The 20,605-nt window shown below is 45.3% G+C and overlaps 1 protein-coding gene across 3 annotated transcripts in view; it reads right to left on the minus strand.

The window, feature by feature from the left end:
* Positions 1-3,040: 3,040 nt before the first annotated feature.
* The window catches only part of LOC149868474 (uncharacterized), a 106,162-nt gene continuing 88,597 nt past the window's right edge, over positions 3,041-20,605 (minus strand). The window contains exons 1-4 of one of the 3 annotated variants that reach the window (XM_090038647.1): positions 9,815-10,637; positions 9,488-9,603; positions 8,105-8,280; positions 3,041-5,871 (exon numbers count right to left, since the gene is read on the minus strand). In XM_090038647.1, coding sequence (XP_089894773.1) covers positions 5,863-5,871; positions 8,105-8,280; positions 9,488-9,603; positions 9,815-9,957 — 444 coding nt within the window. In that variant the 5' untranslated portion in view covers positions 9,958-10,637 and the 3' untranslated portion in view covers positions 3,041-5,862. Of the gene's footprint in view, positions 5,872-8,104; positions 8,281-9,487; positions 9,604-9,814; positions 10,638-20,605 lie in introns of those variants that run through there. The other 2 variants (XR_016441263.1, XM_090038648.1) reach the window with 2 other exon arrangements.

Raw genomic sequence — 20,605 nt, forward strand, 5'->3', positions numbered from 1 at the left:
AATAGGTATCCTTTCAGCTCATAGAAAGTTCTACACAGAGTTTTAGATTCTACATTTAGACTTTAATTAAATGTTTACATAAAGTTTAGCTGCAAAATCCAGGTTAGAACTAACAAAAAGGAAATGGTTCTTTAAAACGTTTGATGATACCAATATCACTCTTGTTACTTAAGTATGAAATAATTCTGCAAGCTGAGACATCAGTGAGTGCTGTGCAAAGTGCTGTATAATGTTCCTTTAGTCTAACTCTGTGAGTTCCCTAACTTAACGAATTGCTCAAATTTACTACCCTGACACTCTAAAGCAGGGGTTCTCAACCTTTTTTGTACCAGGACCCCTTTGTAAACATCAATGGCAAGTCCTGACCCAGTGCCCTTCGCTCCTGACCCACTACCCACCCAGTGTATGGGGTGGAGAGGGACATGGGGGTGGGGGACAGGCAGCCCCTCTGCCAGCCTCCAAGGGAAAAGCCATAGTTTCCAATCTTTTTCTCCTTTAAAGGAGAACCTATTTAAAAACTTATCCGCATCCATTTTTGCAACCCACTTTTGGGTCATGACCCACAGGTTGAGAAACGCTGCTCTAAAGAATACTGTTTGCTAAGGGACCATAATTCTGTGCACAAGGCTCTTGGAATATAGAATGCCTGTTTTACTGAACTGGTACTTTTTATCCCAGTAAGTGACAGTACTTTGTCCTAAATTATGAATAGGGGTAAGAATTTGTACAGCCTTATAGAAAAAGTGAGCTGTGCAAATATTTCCACAAAACCAGTAGCCTCACAAAAAAACTTTCCAGTTTGGGGATTCATCACAGATTCAAAATACACACCATTAGGGCTGTGCAAACTTCAGTCCCTGATTTGATTTGGTGGAGATTCGGCCCTATTCAGCAGCCAAATCTCCGTATCCGAATCCAATCAGGACACCCTTTAATCTCTCTAAATTGACTCAGAACCCTCCAAATCAATTCAAAGAGATTTGGAAAGATTCGATGACTCGGACATAGACACAGCTTTAAATGTTTTTTCTACATACCTAAAGATGCCAGTCACCCCGTGAATGCTGAGGTGGATGGAGTGTCCCATGGGAATGCAGTGGGGTCCCCAACATGCTCAGCAGCGGACCCAGAAGTTGACCAGAACCACTTCCAGTCCACTTCCGGGCCTGCTGGGGAGCACATGGGGGACCCGCTCCCTGGCTTGGTGACTGGTGCCTCCTGGGTTGGGGATGCACCTGGGGTCCCCCCCACGACTGATCACTGAGCCAGGAAGGAGTGTAAGGGGGAAGTCCCCCGTGCACTCAGTGGTGGACCTGGAAGTGGACTGTTCCCCATGTTCACCACCGAGCACATGGGGGACCTCCCAATGCTCCTGCGGGATGTTCCATGTACCCTAGCATTGCAGCATTCACAAGCCACACCTGGTACCTCGAGGTATGTAAAAAAAAAAAACATTTAAAGCTGTGTCTATGGCCGAATCACTGATTCTCCAAATCAGCATCGAATCTTCATATTCAGATTCAGCCAAATCGAATTGGGACAGTCATCCAAATCAACAAATCTGAATTGAATACAGCCCATTTCACACACCCCTACAGGCCATGTTTTGCCAAATATGTGCTACGGTTCTTGTCAACAATTCAGAAAAAAAAGTTTTGAGTAAACATGAGCTGGCTTATGTTTTGCACCCTGTGGCGGGCCAGTAGGGGGTGCTCCTGCGTTGAGCCACCCACCTCCTTGCATCCAACCACCTGCCAGGCTCCAAATGCCTCCCTAGGGGCACCTTATGTCCAGCCCGACCCCTTCCTGGAGCACATACGCTAGCCTGGGGGTAACATCGCCGCCACCACCACAAGAATGGACTCACTCCCAGCCCTGTGTCCTTGGGGAAACACAGGCCTAATGTCCTACCGGTACTCGACCCAGTACAGGCACTTGGGGTACTTCCCCAAGTCCGGGGGCAAAAAGTACAGTCTCCCTTAGTCCGCAGACCTAAGGGGTTTCTTAGGCATAATTTAGACCCACCCCTCAATAAGTCTCCCACACCAGTCACAAAGGAAGACCTTATTGGTTACAGGGGTAGGTGAAAATAGGGTACAAGATTCAGCAATATCCTAGAAATCCTAAAGAGCAAACAGTCTGGCTGAGGTAGCCTTTTGATCACGCATCTAAGTTACTGCCAGCTAGATATCTAATCAGATTTTGAGTAGCTTACTCACAAGCATCTTCCAGAGGCTGGTGAAGTTTCCCCTCTGGAGGCAGGCAGTTTCTAGCTCGTGAGTTTGGGGGAGAGAGCCAATTTTAGATAGTCATGCTCCTCTGTCCCCTCCCCCCCCCTATGGCTGCTGCCTCACCTCATGGCCAAAGATACTGCCTCCTCGCCCATCCTAACTTATATAGCCCCTGTGACCTCATTCACCTGGTCCAGTGGAGGCCAGCCCCGGTTGGCTGTCAGCCAACCAATTTGAAATACTTCACCTGTTACGGGACAGATCCCAGCCCACCAGGTAGATGCCCCTCACCCAGGTACCAGTCACGTAGGCAGAGGGAGCAGGTTCCCCCCCCTCAGGAATGCAGCCAGCTCAAGTTACCTAAAGAGACAGGGTAAGGGTGTGGTCTCCTCTGATGAGCCCACCCTACTCAAATGGTCACAGCACAGAGATTTTATCACATTGTCACAGGGCAGAGATTTTGGGGAGAAACCAATGTGGCTTTCTGCCATACACCCTATCATGAAAAATTCAGGTTTGCCTGGTTCCAATGTGAAAATCATTCAATATTCAAATTTCCATTGCATTTCTCTTTGAGATTAGAGCTGGTTTGAAAACCTAATTCAAGACAAGAGGTTCAGGAAAAATGCAGGCACAAGCCCTTCAACACTAAAATATTTCATTTTTGTACAGCTCTAAAATCCCTTTCAGTGTTCACGAGCTGAGGCATAAGAATAATTACTACCTCTTTCAGTGAGTGAAAGAACTATTCTGTTTAACATTTGAAATTAACTCAAAACCACATGTGTACAGTAATTATGCCTTTATTTTTCTTTCACATAAATAATGCATGATCTTTAATGATGCATATCTTTTACAAAACCATATTAGAAACTGAACCTCATCCTGTAAGAACCATGCCCTATTTAATTTTTACTACCATTAAATTAATAAGAAACATGTTATGAAAATCAAACCAGTTTTGGAAAACAAAGCTTCTACCCCATTGCTGAGAAGGAGAAAACCAAAGAGATGAGGCAGCTTTAAGTAGCCTCCAGTCTGCCTACCCCAGGACAAGCTCCAGAGCTCTGCATGAGCTGCTGCCAGACTCCAGCACCGTGAAGAGCTGCAGGCAGGCACTAGGATGCTTAGGTACTGCTGGAAATCCAAACACCTTGGAGGAAACAACTGCCCCTACCTCAGGTACAGCCAGATCACAGAGCCCAGAAGCTGCAGGACTCCAAGCAGGGGGGTGCCTGCCTAACTGGAGAATGTCTACAGCTGACCAAAATAATTGGCTAATGAGACCCAGGAGAGAGCCATCAGGTGGATGGAGGCTGCTGAGGGTGTTTGAGGAAGGCACTGCAAATTTATCTTTAAAAACTGCTAAGGGGTGTGAACTCTTGGAGATAGGGTTACTATACGTCTGGGTTTTCTCAGATATGTCCTCTTTTTGGGTCCTCTGATCTCTGTCCAGGCAGTTTTTTTAAATATGAACAAATGTCTGGGGTTTTGTTTTGCTAGTCCTTCTTCAACAGTGATGCTGGTAGAACTGCATTGCCCTAGTGGCATGCGTGTTTCCCAGGGATCTGGGTTTTCCGTTTGCTGCAGAAAAAAGCAGATTTTCCTCTTTAAAGGGGGAAAGCATGGGTTTCCCCTTCCAGGCTGACAGCCTTCCAGCCTGCAAGGAGCTGCTTGGGGTGATTGGAGGCAGGTGGTATCACATGCAGTTGTGCATACACACGCACATGGCTGACATACAGCCAGTCAGGGTGGTGGGAGCAGCCCTGGCAGCTGCATGCAGGTAAGTCAATGGGGAACAGGGGTTGGAGGGGCCAGGGCTTGGGGACTGTCTGTGGTATGAGTGTGGCAGGGGGTGGGGTGTGCCTGCCAGTGCTGAGGGAACATGGCTGGGCACTGGGGCTATGGCATGGTGGTGTGGGTGTGGATGAGAAGGGTAAGGGGTGGGGAGACCTTTTGGGGGCCAGCAGGGAGCTGCATAGCCAAGCTGGTGGCACCTGGGTCACTGCCCTTGCTTGCAGGGATGAAGCAGCCAGGAAATGCTGCTCTGGGGGGTCATGCCCAAGCTGCCTAGTGTAGCACAGGAGCCCCAGCCCGGGGTGGGGGAGTGCCACAGGTCTCCCTTCCTCCTTCCTCCAGCCAGCGCTAGGACCAGACTCATTCTGCCACCACCCGCATGAGCCATAGCCACCCAGCTGCCATGCTCTGGCCCAGTCAGGACAGGGGAAACTGGGGGCCCCCCCAGCAGAGCTGAGGGGAGCAAGGGGCTGCAGATCAGGAGTGCAAGGCACTGGCAGCACCAGGGGGCTGCAGGTTTGGAGTGAGGGGCAGCAGCATGGCCCGGGGGCATGGGGTACTGTTGCTGGCACAAGGTGCCTGAGGGAGGCAACAATTGGGTTCATTGCCTGGTGTGCATCGCGCCAATAAACACACTGGGGGGAGAAGTAGACAGAGTTTATTTGAGCTCAAGTAAAAGGTGCAGGGAGACTGTATTGTCTCAAATCCTGCGCCCCTAGCCCTGCAACAGTGTATATTTATACCCTGGTCACTTTCTGCAGTAGTTTTCCACCAACTGGCCTCCCCCTCATCCCCCTTTCCCTCCTCCCTTCTCTCTCTGAGCGGTGTTCTTGCATTCCACAGATAACAGTTTTTAGGGAGTTTCAGCTTGCCTGCTACTCATCCTGTTTTCCAGTACTACAGGAGGTTACAAAAAGTTCAAAGAAAGGGTTACAAAGTTCGGGGGGGGGGGCCCTGGTTCGCCTGGGCCTAGAGCAGAGGGGCTTCATCGACACTCGTGGTCTTCCATCCCTCTGAGTTACCTAGGGTTATGCCCAGTGACACCAACAACTCCCCCCTTTGAGAATACTTGGCAAAGTTTTGGCTGAGTTTTCTCATATTTTGAAGGTAAAAGACGATTAAGTGTTTGGGAACTGGGATCTTCAATGCAGGGGTATAGTGAAGTGCTCGGGGAGGGGGATACACAGACTTTGCGCAGGAGGGCACTACAGCATGCAAATAAGAGGAGGGTAATTAAACACAACACAACACCAGTGACCAGGAGGTGAAGGATGCCCGTTCCTAGGCCTCCGAGTTTGGGCAACCAGCTCCAGAGGGAATCAAAAACAGTGGGTTTACGTTCCTGACTTTTCCACTGCTTAAAAGCCTGTTCCAGCAAAATGTGTTTGTTAATATCTTGGGAATTTTGTGGAATATAAGTACAATATTTGTTCTCAATTAGAGCACATACTCCCCTCTGAGATGCTAAAACATAATCTAGAGCCTGACGATTTTGAAGAGATAATAAACGAAGTTGATAAATTTCAGAGTTAAGGCTCTTTTCAATAGCTAAAGTGTCATTGGCAAATTTTGTAAGAAACGCAGAAAGTTGACGATACAGCTTGGCTAACCGGCCCACTCTATACAACGGGAGAAAGATTATGCCAAATCTGTCTCATGATGAATCCAGTTCTTGTGTCTGTCAACCTTTGCCACTGTGTGGGAAACTAGTAGGACAGTGTGAGGTTCTTTCCACTTCTCTTGGAGGGGCTCATCCTTCCAGGTACGAATGAGCATGGAATCCCCCGGCTGTAACAAGTGGACTGGAGCATCCAGCAGAAGAGGCTGCGAGTCTTTAGTGTACCTATGGAGAGAAGAAAGAACAGCAGACAGAGAGCACATATACCATGACAAAATATTACATTCTATTTCCCACTCCCCTGCTAGAACCGGCATCCCATTCATAGGCCATGCCTTTCCAAACATAATTTCAAAGGGGCTAAGCCCTAATCTTCCCTTGGGGAGGGCACGGATGCGAAGCAGAGCAAGGGGCAAAGCATCAAGCCATTGCAGAGAGGCCTCTTGGCAGATCTTTGATAGATGACGCTTGAGGGTCTGATTTGTACGAGTACTGGGGATTCGGGAGCTCCCCCACTGATGGAATGAGGGCATGCATATGGGTGTCAGCAGGTCTTGGTGTCCTTAGGGTGGCAGCATTTTTAGCTTTTCTGTCCTCCCGGGCGTTATCCCTGGCTACGTCTTGATCCTCTTTCTGATGAGCCTTACAGTGCATTACTGCCACTGCTGAGGGAAGTTGAACAGTTTCCAGGAGTCAGAGAATTTGGGGTCCATACTTCACTGGGGAGCCTTGGGCTGTCAGCAGTTCCCTTTGTTTCCATAGGCTAGCATAGGCATGCAGTACTCCAAAAGCATACCTAGAGTCAGTATAGATGTTGACCTGTTTCCCTTTTGACAGTTCTAGGGCCCGGGTCAGGGCCACCAGTTCAGCAAGTTGAGCAGATGTTCTGGCGGGCAAACCCTTGGCCTCAACAGCATCATAGAGGGTCACAACAGCATAACCTGCCCTCCTTTGCCCTTCTACAACAATGCTACTGCCATCAGTGTACCACTCACAATCAGCATTCAGAAGTGGCTGATCCTGTAGGTCTGGATGGCTGGAGTACTGTGCATCTATGATGTCTAAACAATCATGCTCTTGTTCTTCCATTTCAGGTAAGAGAGTAGCCGGGTTGAGGGAGGGGCAGGTTTGCAGAGTTACTTTAGGGTTCTCCAACAGCTTAGCTCGGTACCGAGCCATCCGAGCCTGAGTGAGCCAGAGACCCCCCTTCGCGTCTAGCAGAGCTTGGACATATGAGAGGTATACACCTGCACGACTCCTCCCAGTATTAACTTTTCAGCTTCCTCAAGTACTAGGGCAGTTGCCGCAGCTACTCGTAAACATGCTGGCCATCCCTTGGCAACTGGATTAAGCTGTTTGGAGAAATAAGCAACGGGACATTTCCACACCCCCAACAATTGAGTAAGCACTCCCAGAGCCATCCCTTTTCATTCATACACATACAATTGGAAAGGTTTAGAAAGGTCCGGTAAACCCAGGGTGGGGGCTTCCATTAGTTTCCTTTTTAGTATTTTAAATGCCTTGTCGGCTTCTGAAGTCCAATAAAAGGGGTCATGGTCTGCCCCTTTTACACAGTCATATAGTGGTTTTGCCCATAGCCCAAATTCAGGGATCCATATTCTGCAAAAACCTGCCATGCTGAGAAACGCCCTGAGCTGCTTACGGTTGCTTGGGGTGGGAACCTGGCATATAGCTTCCTTTCGCTCACTTGAAAGCTGGCGCTCCCCCTGTCTTATGTGAAATTCCAGGTATCATACTTCGGAGAGAGCAATTTGAGCTTTATTTCGAGCCACCCGATATCCTCGAAGTCCAATAAAGTTCAGGAGGCTTACAGTGGCATTAAGGCAAGAGTTTAAATCTACAGCAGCAATTAATAAATCATCCACATATTGTAACAAGAGAACTTCATGCTCATTATTCCACTCCTCCAAGTCTTTAGCTAAGGACTGGCCAAAAAGGGTGGGAGAGTTCTTAAATCCCTGGGCTAATACTGTCCAACAAAGTTGTTTCTTAACCCTTTTCTGTCTTCCCATCCAAAAGAGAATATCTCCTGAGAGGGGGTGTCAACTGGAATTGTAAAGAAAGCGTCTTTCAAATTAGGAACTGAGAAATGAGTATACTGCCCCCCTATGGAGGCCAGCAAGGTATACGGGTTTGGGACGAGGGGATGAATGGTTTTAACCCATTCATTAACTGCCCTTAGGTCCTGCAGCAGTTGATATGTGCCATCAGGCTTTAGTACAGGCAAGATAGGAGTGTTCCCAGCTGACTGACACTCTTGCAGTATGCCATACTTTAGGAAACGGTCTATAGTCTTCTGCAGTCCCTCTTTGGCTTCCTTTTTGATTGGGTACTGCTTGATTCGTACCGGACCTTTTACCGGCAGTAGTTGGATATTAATGGGGGTTTGATGTGTAGCCTTTCCAGGGACCCCCCTTGCCCACACCAAAGGGTATACCTGGTCTTCCCACTGGTTCCACTCCGGGGGGGCGTTCATAGCCGAGGGTTCAATCGCAAGGGTCATTATCCATGCATTTTCAGGGGGCAATGCGAGGGTTATTTCATCCTGGGTAAAATGCAGTGATGCACCTAATCGACAAAGCAGGTCTCGTCCTAGCAGGGGTGTTGGGCAATCTGGAAGGTAGACCAATTTGTGAGAAAGACCCCGGTCTCCCAGAGCACATTCTGCAGGAGCATACACTGGGCACTGAGTCTTTTTTTCCCGTGGCACTTACCACGGTGAGTCTGCTACGGGAAGTTGAAGAGGTTGATTTATAGCGGTCCGTGCTGCCCCGGAGTCTACCAAAAAATCAATTTCTGAATTCCCCACCCGCATTTTTACTCGGGGTTCCGGGGGTGGGGTGATCCATTTCCCCTGACCCCTCTACTCCTGTCCTTCCGCTGCCATTACAGGAGTACAGTCTCTCCCTTTCTCTGGGCATTCATTCTTCCAGTGTCCCTCTTGCCGGCATAAGGCACACTGGTTCCGTCCCAGGCATTTTTCTTGTGGGCCAGGGCGCCCGCACCCATGACCCCTTATACTTTTGCCTCTCCTACCTTCTTGTGGCCTTTCTCTGACTCCAGCCTGTACTGCTGCTACTAGCATTCTAACTTGTCTTTTTTCTTCTTTTTCCTTTCTGAGGGTATACGCTCTGTTTGCAGTTTCCAGGATTTGTGCTACAGACATACCCATTAAGTCTTCCCTTTTTTGTAAGAGGTAAGACGGGTATGATCCACAGGGTTGTTAGGCTCCCATCTAGGGTCTGCTAGGGGAACCACATCTGCCGGACCAGGAACATTGACGGGATCCCTTTCATGCCTCCGCTGTGCTTCCTCCCTTGCTTTGGAAATAACTTGATTCCGTTCTACTTCAGATAATAAGGTTTGCATAAGGATATTACAATCATCCCAATCAGGCTTGTGACTAGCTAAACATCCCTCAAAGACAGAGATAAACTTACTTGGGTTAGTTGAAAATTCTCCAGCCTGTGCCTTAAAAGCCGCCAGGTCCACCGGATTAAAAGGTACATGGGTGTATACTTGGATGGTCTGGGCTGCACGCCCATCTGCCCCAGGCCGGGCTATTACAGTTTCAGTAGGTAAAGGATAAAATCCCACTGAGGGAGGAATCTCTGGAACCGGGGGCATCTGATCTTTATATGGTGGAGGTGTTAAAGCCGAAGGGGACACCGACTCTGGCATTACAGTAATGGGGGGGAATGCTGAGACTCAACACTAACAACTACTGATCCTATCGGAGTCAAATTACTCTTCTGCAAAATATCTGTCTTGTTCCATAAAGCCATAAACAATTGTGCATACAAATGTTCATTCCACTTACCCATCCGCTGACAAAACAGGAGTAATTGGAGGATTGTATTATAGTTAATTGACCCTTCCAGAGGCCACCTTTCTTGATCCTCCAGTTGATAGTGAGGCCATTCCACTGTACAGAACCTTTTAAGATTATTTTTAGTCATTAGATCTGACTTAAACAGTTTCCAATTAGTCAGAATGCATTCTAAGGGTATACACCGTGCCCTGCCAACCGTACTCTGTCCCTGCCCCATACTCCAGGGAGACACTGGGCATCCCCAGGTCCTACAGGGAGACACTGGGCATCCCCAGGTCTTAATGGGCAATGCTCAGACTGCTGAGCTTATCCTACCTTGTCTGAGGGACCGGTTCCACACCGTCGCCCACGATCGCTTCTCCACTACTTGAGCGCATTGCACCATTGTGCCCTCTGGGGTCGATCAGACCACGTCTCTGCCGAGGCCCCCGATGAAACCACTGGTGCGCGCTGGGCATCGGTTGTTGCCGCAACTCATCGACCCCAGGAGGGATCTGGGCAAGGCGAAATGTTAGCCTCGAGCCCCACGTTGGGCGCCAAAAACTGTTGCCGGCACAAGGTGCCTGAGGGAGGCAACAATTGGGTTCGTTGCCCGGTGTGCGTCACACCAATAAACACACTGGGGGGAGAAGTAAACAGAGTTTATTTGAGCTCAAGTAAAAGGTGCAGGGAGACTGTATTGTCTCAAATCCTGCGCCCCTAGCCCTGCAACAGTGTATATTTATACCCTGGTCACTTTCTGCAGTAGTTTTCCACCAACTGGCCTCCCCCTCATCCCCCTTTCCCTCCTCTCTTCTTTCTCTGAGCAGTGTTCTTGCATTCCACAGATAACAGTTTTTAGGGAGTTTCAGCTTGCCTGCTACTCATCCTGTTTTCCAGTACTACAGGAGGTTACAAAAAGTTCAAAGAAAGGGTTACAAAGGTTCGGGGGGCGGGGCCTGGCTCGCCTGGGCCTAGAGTAGAGGGGCTTCATCGACATTCGTGGTCTTCCATCCCTCTGAGTTACCTAGGGTTATGCCCAGTGACACCAACAGTACTATGGGTTAGGAGTGAGAGGCATCAGCAGGACCAAGGGGCTGTGACTTTATTTTTGTTTTACATTTATTTTCTGAGGCAATAACACGTTCTTTACTGTAACATTTAGAATCTACCCCTTGACAATCATATCTTCCCCCCGCCCCCCACCCCCCTGACAGATGTCCTCTTTTTTGGAACTGGAAATATGATATCCCTAGTTAGAGAGAGGAACCTGAATTATGTGAAACTGTAGCCAGGCCTGAGGGCTGCAAGCAAATTCTGTGGGGCTGCTGAAGGCCCAAGAGCTCAAAGGACTTTCTAAAGAGTTTTGTGGCCAATCCTGTAGCCTCTTTAGGGGTCACAGCCACACCCAAAGAGGACAGAAAAGGAAACAAAGTGTTCCTGAGCAGAGAAGGAGTTCCAGACCAGCAACCTAGTTAATCAAGGACAGTCGGCTGCATTTATAATTTGTAACATCAAAGCACAGCAAGTGAGCTGGGAGAGTATACCAAATGGCCAGAGAGGTAAGCAGGCCAAGGATGGACATCAGAAAACAACAGACTACCCAAGGCACCCCAGGCTTGCTACACCTTCTATTTTGAAGAATGATTTTAAAATGGCTATGTCAGAGGAACATCATATTGAAACCCCATCCTGACAGAGATGTGCATTTTTGGTCAGAAAATTAAACTCATACAACAAAGATAAAGTACTGTATATAGTAATAACAAAGATGGATTTAAAACAAGCATTATTTTTACATTATACTAAAATAGCATCTAATGCATATAGGTTATTTTTAAGCTCAATAACACAAACCCTAAATTGCCAGTGCATCAGAACTAAGCACGTCATAATTTTCTTGTCTCTCTCTTAAAACTATATTTTTCCCCAAATAAAGCATGGTATTCAAAAAAAAGTGAAATACCATGAAACAAATCTCCGAAAAAGCAAGAATTCATACTTTTGTCATTTTTTTCTATGCTGTATATGGAAAGAGGCTAATTTGTAAAGTGTGAATCTGATCCAATGAGCCATCTCACTGAGGTAGGAATGGGAATAGAAGAAACGGGAAAGAGTAGATTGTCAGCCAAAAATAGCTATTCTGCCCTTGGTCTTCTTAAGGGCCTATCTAGATTGCATCATTCTGAGTTGTTATACATACTCTAACCATCCACACACACAACAATTTTCCACATGCATATATGCATGTGGAACCTTTGTGTTTGTCCTCAGATGCAGGTGGAAGCTAAAACATGCATTGCATACCTCTTATGACCTCTGTTCCTCCTGCCCCTCTTTGCAGTCAGGAAGCAGCTAAGACACATATACCTGTCTTCCCATTAAGTTGACCTAAAGCTGCCCCATAATTCCTGCAGCCTTCTGTTGTGTTCACTTCCCATTCGCCCCTATGGTGCTTCTACTATGGTATCCAGTTGTTGAGTCAAGCTCCTGTGGCAGTTCTGGAATCACTGCTGGCCCTCCTATTTCTACATGATAATATTATCCCACCCAATCTGTACAGATACAGATTCTGCTTTATCGCAGATGCAGGGCCAAGTCTCTGGCCTGGCATGAATTTACTCTGCTCTAAGTCTGAATATCTTTTACAGGTCAGAAGCTGCTGTTGAAATATCACGCCCCATCTCACAGAACCTTTACACTACTACAGGAGCATTGCATGCACAAGCAGAAACAGCTCCTCATAATGTGTACTAGATCCATGGCTCATCCCGCTGGCTGCAATGGATAGAAGCAAGGTATGCAGCCAGAAGTGCTTTGGCTAAACTAGAGAATTAAAGAAAACTGCTCAGAAGCTCTGAAAAGATTGACATGTTCTCCTCCAAGAAACCAATTCTTAAAGTGAACCGAGTTAACGCTAAGAATCTTCAGATACTCTTAAAAATCCTGGAGCATAACTCTTGTACCTGAAGTACCAATGTGGATATAGGTATATATAATATGTGTCTGGCTCTGCAGTGTGAATGCCCAGAAATGTTTGTGGCAAGCTTGTTCTTCAGCTAGGACATAAGTATTCATATCAGAGGACTGATTCATATAGACTAAAACACTAGAAGCAAGAAGGTCCTGAAAGAGGAGGATATAGGAGCTTAGGAGTAGACTGTTCTCCAAGGAGGGGGGCTAAACACTCAGCTCCTCTCTTTTATATTCTTCCTCTCCCGCTTTTGTTCCAACTGTTCTGCAGAAACTTAGGCCAGGTACTTATACATGAGTGGACTGTAAGGTGGCTAGAAAACTAGCTGGATCATTGGGCTCAGAGGGTAGTAGTCAATGCTCAATGTCTATTTGGCAGCTGATATCAAGTGGAGTACTCCAGTGGTCGGTCCTGGGGCTGGTTTTGCTCAATATTGTCATCAACGACCTGAAAGATGGGATGGAGTGCACCTTCAACAAGTTTGCAGATGACACCAAGCTATGGGGAGTACTAGGTACGCTGTGAGGGTAGGGCTAGGATTCAGAGAGACCTAGACAAATTGGAGGACTGGACTAAATGAAATTTCATGAGGTTCAACGAGAAGTGCAAAGTCCTGCACTTAGGAAGGAACAATCCCATGCAACAGTATAGGCTGAGGACCGACTGGCTAAGCAGCAGCTCTGCAGAAAAGGACCTGTGGGTTACGGTGCTCAATAAGCTGAACATGAACCAAGAGTGTGCCCCACATCCGCCCCTGCTCCGCAGCTGGTGCCTCCTGGGTCTGAGGGAGGGCACCCCAGATTGCTGAGCCTGGGGAACATGGGTTGTCTTTATCTCCAAATCAGCATCAAATCTTCAGATTCGAATTTGGCCAAACTGGATCAGGGACCGTGAGCAGAATCAACAAATTGAATCACTGTCCCTGATTCAGGCCAAATCCAAATCCGAATCAAATAGGGCCTGCTTCACACACCCCTAATATTCAGGTTTCATTAGAATATATAATACATAAAGCTACTGGTCTCTAGTTTTGTCCATACTTTTACAAGAGAGCTGCATCAGTACTTTCCCTAAAGGTATCTATGAACAACTTTTATATTTCCCATCATAGTAGTACAGGACTGGGGCTTAGTCCAGTAATTCGTTCAGTTTTCTATACTCTATATTGCATCCCATATTCATGGAGCATCTTTGCCTAGTGAAACATTCTAGATTCTAGTTCAGCACAAATGTTTCTACATTTCAAGAAACAAAAATGTTTCTACATTTCAAGGTACCTATGTTCCTCTTTCTTGTCTTATGAGGTACTGGGATCAACCTGTACATCTTTTTGTGTTACCTCCTCTCTGAGGCTTGTTGGATCCATTACAATTTCTTTTTTAGACCAGCAACACTGGCTCTTTTCTTAGCTGTTCAGAGGCTTTGGTTACACTCTTCCAGCATCTCCCATAATAAAACTCCATTTACCTAGAATTTAGTATCTTCTAGAACATTAACAAGTATTTACAAGTACTATCCTTCTGCAGAGTAAATTAATTTCCTCCAGCCTAGTAGGGGCACACATGCAAACACACATTTACTGTACAGTTAATTAGTCTAGTATCCACTAATTAGTCATCTACTCCTTGTGTAGATGTTCCCCTAGAGTGTCAAATGTAATCTGGATGATGGAATGAGGTAACACCATCTATATCTCCTAAAGAGAAAAACAGAGTGCATATTAATGTGCATTCAACATACAGCACCCATCAGGGTGTTAGGATCCATCAAACATAGAAAAATATTTGGAATCAACCATCCCTTCAAAGATTTCCGCCCCCCATTTTAGGGAGTGAAAAGTGTACTCTTTTTCTACATATTTACCCTGTACTATTGGAGGTTTTTTCTTTCAGTGCTAATCCCACCATTTCCAGCACCATATAAATACATGCACCTGTGTCCAGATTAAATTAATCAGCATCCCCTTTGCTGTTAGGTTAATAGTCCATTCCCCTTGTGCTACAATGTTATTCCTTGCCCTTATGAAGAATTTCTTAGGGCAGATAGTGTTGACAGTCTTATTGTTCATGCTGAGCCCACTCTGGTGGTATTCACAAGCTTTACCAAAGTGATATAGTCAATTGCAGTAAAGGCTTTTTATTTTTCCTTTCAAATGCTCAGCAGTATCTTGGCTTATAGTGTTTACCATGCTGTGGACTATTCTGTGCACAGGATTTTGTGGTCTTTGATCCTGAGATTTTCTTACATTTCTGCCTCAGGTCTTTTTCATTGTGTTATTTTGGGTTCTCTATTATATCCACTTATCAAAGCCTTGTCCACTATCCTAAGTACTATCTGGACTGAGTGACTGCCTTTATTTGGGTCATTCTAAATGCTTTCTCAAGGGTTAATTTTAGGCCTTCCATTAGCCTAAGTATTTTATTCACAATTGGGCAATTTATCAGGAACTCCATTAACTTCACCACCAATTGCAAGAATGAATATTAAGCCATAGATCAGTCATCAGCTCATCTTGATTTCACATTTTTGTGCTCTGTTTAAAGAGAAATAATCATGTGTTTCATTTACATGGAGTGCTTTACTCTTCAAATGTCTGCAGTATAGTTTCATAGTGAGTCTCCTTTGCCTAAGTTAACTGAAAACTATTAAAATACCAAATACTTCAGAGCCAGCTGCTGTCAGAAATAAAAGTTTTAGCCATTTTTCTTTTTTTTTCTGGCACTCATTGCTTGGAAAATGCTAGTTAAACCTTTCTGGTTGTTCTCCACCATTCTGGAGAGATCAACTTTGGTAAAGCTTTTGATTCCTGATATCATTTGTTGTTCAGCAGTCACTCTAAGCCAGGGGATCTGAAAGTGGTCTCTTTCATTCATGGTTGCAAACTCCAACTCATCACCATAAACATTTGCACAATGCAGCTTGCTCTCAGATACTTAAACGCTGTGATCCTATAGTTCTCCTTTCAGATCTGAGGAAATCTGAAAAAGGACAGTCGCATTCTTAAAAGTTCTTGAGTATTTTTCCTTGGTTGCCTTCTATCCTATTTTAAAGAGTTATTGACGTACATGGAGTGTGCAATATTGAGATATAAGGCCGACTCTAAATTTGGAAACCTGCAGCAGAGGTCAATCCTTGGCAGAAAAATGTGATATGTCCAGAAATGTTTTACACTATGTACAAGATTCCAATTGATCACAAAGGGAAAACTACATGTGACCGCCATCTAGAATTTTTATTACACTTTGTGGAAAAGAAAAAAACAATTCCTTTACAACTTCCTCTGCTGGAAAGAATGGTGTCTGTGAAGAAGCTGTCTGCAGCAAACACCAAATAAAGGAGCATGGAAAGAAGTCTTTTTTGATTTACCGGAAGGAAGAACATCTGCATTTTCCCATTCAGTGCTCTAAATATTAAACAGACATCACTAGAAACAAGCTTAAAACCTCCTTTCCAGCAATAAAAATTCCTGAAAGTCTAAGCTGATTTGATTTCATGTTTGTTTAATACATATATATCCCTTCATTCTAGTTTTTTTTCCCCAGTTCAAGTGCTAAAACAGTGAAAATAAATAAGGAAATTGCTTTAGATACCAAACCTGAAGGAAAAGCCATTATTTGGTGTTTATAGACCATTACAAGTATAAAATATAATGCTGCTCCCTAAATTATACAATGTAAAACACTTATTCCTGCTTCTTAAAGAACTGTGGTGGCAAATGAATCCCTCCTTTATTCCTCCTCATCTCTGGTACGTATTAGTTTTATTTTGATCTACAACTGATAATCAATTTGATAAAGTAACTCTACTCTTGTGTCACCTTTAGGCAAACCAGTTTTTCAACAAAAGGAAATGAAATGTGGATGAAAAGCATGATTGGAGACCTAACCTTCATCTATGGTTCAATGAATGGCACTCCTATTTGTTGTGTTCCTTCTCAGTCTTTATTTTTCTCAAGCGTCTCAGCCTCCTCGCTAGAAGTCATGATACACTATTGTGAAAGCAGCCTTCACTGAGGGAAAAGGTCTGCTTTCTTAAAAAGTGACAGCAACTGACACCTGTAAAGTTGCTTCAGAGAATTCACATTTTCAGATACCCACCCATAAATAGATATTTCATACTAAGGTCATTATGATCATTTCAGTTTTATCTTAAAGTTTCTATGGCATATTGTATGAGGATTAGCCTCAAACATTTCTCCATTATATTTTGCTCACTTAAATTCCACTTGCAATTTGACTATGTTCTGTATTCTTCATTCCAATTCTAATACATTGCACAGTATTGCAATAAACTGTTAAACAGTTGCTGGATCACTTTGCACAATGCAAGCCCCGTAGCCTTGTTCTTGTTCAGGAGAAATGGGAATATCAACACCTATAACCAGACACATCCTCAGCATTCCATGTTCAATAATCTCTTCAATACCTTTTTATCTCTTCTTTCCTCCATTTCCTTCACATTAACTAAATAACTTTCTTCAAGCCCTGCCACTGAAGTGTTATAAATCCTTCCACTTCTGGCTTCCTGTCCCTACCTGGTATATTTGTTTTGCAATTAAGCATCAGTTGCAAACTTGGAAAACTTGCTTTAATTACCATTACTCCAAGTCTATAGGAAATAAGTGAGACAGTTTTCAATTTATGGATTAGATACTTTTATTTTCTGCCACTTAGCAAATCTGTAACCTTACATGGTATAACACCATTTCCCCCATTCCAAGATGATGCTATACATTAGGCAAAAAATTTAGAATTTAATCATGCTTTCCTAGAAACATTAAGAAAGCTTTTTTTCTAGGAATGTTTCCATTAAGCTAATTGATTTCCTGAGGTTTGGTTCAGTGTCCCACACACCCTGATAGACTCACCTGGTAACACAGTTTCTTTACCTCAGCTTCCCTGCATACACTATACATATGAACTGATAATCCAGCCAAGTTACTATGGACAGATAAGCCCCTTGTAGGGGGACAGAATCCCTGGCCAAAATCCAACAGAACCACAATACAAGGATGTGCCTACAAAGCACATGGTGGTGCCCTCTATCCAAGCTAGCTCAAGTACCAAAACAATGTAATGGCATTTTACCCCAACTAATGAGCCCTGGGCAGCCCAGGGAGAGACTACACTAATGCAGCTAGGCTGCTTGTATCACCTAAGCTAGTTCATGTACTTCTATGAAGCACTACATTGTACCATCTAGGAATGTCCAAATCAAGATCTTCATCTCAGTCAAGATCACCTTTCACTCTCCATCTCTACAGGTAAATTCTCAGCTACTACAACTTACCCAGCACCCGAAAAGTTTCTTGGGCTTACGTCAAACCAAAAGACTAGGCTTACTCTCTCCTAATGAAGTATTTAGATACACATCCAGTTCTTCCCTCTAAGCTTATTCTTATCCCTTTTGAAGTCTGATACACCAGTACAGGCTGGGGATAAATAGGCTAAGCAGCAGCTCTGGAGAAAAGGACCTGGGGGTTACAGTGGACAATAAACTGAATATGCGCCACCAGTGTGCTCTTGTTACCAGGAAGGCTAACAGCCTACTGGGCTATATTAGAAGGAGCACTGCCAGAAGATTGAGGGAAGTGATTATTCCCCTCCATTCAGCACTGGTGAAGCCACATCTGGAGTACTGTGTCCAGTTTTGAGCCCCCCACTAGACTGTTCTCAGTGGTGGCAGATGATGGAAGAAGGAGCAATGGTCTCAAGTTGCAACAAGGGAGGCTTAGGTTAGATATTAGGCAAAACTTTCTCACTAGGGAGATAGTAAAGCAGTGGAACAGGTCCACCCACAGATTACCCAGAGAGGTTGTGGAATCTCTATCCTTGAAGGTTTTTAAGACCTGGCTAGACAAACCCTTGGCTGGCATGATGTGCTTGGGGACAGTGTGAGAGAGAGAAAGAGTTACAGGGCTCAAAAGCACAAGGGCTCACAAAGGGGCAGTAGCCCCAGACCCACAGCCCCAAAGAGCCCAGCGGAAACCCTCCTTACCCAGATGTTTCTGGAGGGGAGGGGCTGTGAGCGCCAATGTTGGTATAAAGAAGAGCCCGGAACAGGCAGAGGGGGGAGCGTAGAACTGGAAGAAGGAGCACTGAGCCGACGCACACTGCAAGGAACAGTCAGAGCAACGTGGAGAGCTGGTAGGAGACTCCTGCAGAGAGCGAGTTCCCCGGAGGGAACTTAGAGTGAGGACTGCTGACCTGGGGGTGCTTAGAACTGTTTGTTACCACACCCAGCCGGTGGAGCCCAGCAGAGTTTTTTGTACCGTAAAGTCCCTAGTAGAGGGGCACTATAGAATTGTGGTACTGTAAAGTCCCTAAAAGTGGTGCACACCAAAATGGTGTCACAAATGCACCTAATGGGATGAGGGGAATCATGACAACCTCAATAAGAGGCTTGAGAAGAGCCTCCCAAGCATGGGTAGGGGACAAAGAGAGGGACTGACCTCCCGAAAGTCAATTTTGGTTTTCGCTCGGTTAAAAGGAACTGGAATCATAACCCCAGGCCAGGAGTGCTGGGTTTGTTTTTTTTTAATTCTATTTTTCTTCTGCTTGGGATGGAAGTCATGCTGCAGGACCAAGCAGCTGATCAGAGCCCGGTGGAACGGGCAAGGGTGTAGGGGTGGCAGAGCCCTCAGGAACGTAGGACCTCCTTGGGATGACAATGGGATGACTAATGGGACTACACATCCAGGTACTGAACCAACTCCTTTAACACCAAGTCGTGGCAGCAGAAAAGTGTGGGTGTGTGGATCTCCAAATTAGAAACCATCTCACACGAGTCAGCCGGCAGGCAATGGCCTACAGGTGTGCAAGTGACAGAGATATTTGTCAGACAGTCCTGCTTTGAGCAGGGAGTTGAACTAGATGACTTCCTGATTTCCCTTTCAACCTTAATTTCTATAGTTCTATGATTCTAAGGTCAGCTGACCTCCTTTCAGGTCAGCCTACCAGGCCTAACAGCCAGTAGTAATAAATAGAATAGCTGGGGTAATCAAAATGAACAAGGCTAAAGATGTGTGCACAGGTTGGGTGTACAAATGAGGTGCAATCAATAAAATAATGGCTGGCACAAATGGAATATTTTAATGGAAATGAACATCAAAGCAGCAGCATGGGAGAAGCATCATGCATATGTACCAACCAACTTAAGTCACGGTAAGACAAAGAAATTTTCGTGGTTTGGTCATGGCACGAAGAGCCAATTTTACCAGCATTCCCCAGCGGCCCTGCCCCTCACCACTCAGTGGAGAAGAGGCCCCAGGAGGGAAAATGGATGAGGGGGAAGACACCATCTTGGCAGCCCTTTGTACTGCCCTGCTGATGCCTTCAACATCTGGCCAGGCTGCAAGGCAATGAGGACCACTAGCTCCCACTGAGGATCCAGTATTTTATTTTTATTAAGTTGGGATTTTTTAAGGTGATTTTGAAGAGAGATGCAGATTTTGCAGTTTCTGTGAAATCTACAAAATCAAGAATTAAGTAGGTCCCTATGCATATGTTATGAAATAGAAAATACCTTATACGCTTTTAAACTAGCCACTTTATAATTTGTGGCAGGAAAGAATAAGGAAGTGAGAAAGGCAGTGATTTCCAAGCTAACAATTGAGTAATTGAGGGTATGTCTACACTGCTATTTAGGGTTGACCCATGAGGGTTAGTCTCAACTAGCCCAAGACGCATGACCTTGATCAGACCTGAGCTGTAAGAACAATCACTCAGTGTGGGAGCAACAATGAAGGAAGAAGATGTGTTAGGGATGCTTAAGTCAACACATAGATCACCCTTAAAGGGTTTCTCCAGTACCAGAACATGGGACAAGCCAGTAAATCTTATGTTGTTTACTTGCCTAAATTTAGCAGTGTAATTTCAGCCTGTGGCACTTACATACTATATGGGATTCCACCCTATGTGTTTACCTGCCAAAAATGAAGTGAAAAACAGTCCCCCCATGTATTACCACAATAGCCTAGTGGTTAGGCCACTTATATAGGAAACAGGACACTCAACTTCTTGGCCCTTCTCACTTTGAGGGGTTTTGAATCTGCACCTTCTGCTACTTAATGAAGTCCATTAACTACCAGGCCATGGGCTAGTCTAGTGATCCTCAACCAGGGTGAAATGGCATCCTGGGGAATCAGGAGATCC

The sequence above is a fragment of the Crocodylus siamensis genome, chromosome 3 (genome assembly GCF_052110815.1).
Source record: "Crocodylus siamensis isolate JL-2025a chromosome 3, ASM5211081v1, whole genome shotgun sequence".
NCBI classification, from domain to species: Eukaryota; Metazoa; Chordata; order Crocodylia; family Crocodylidae; genus Crocodylus; species Crocodylus siamensis.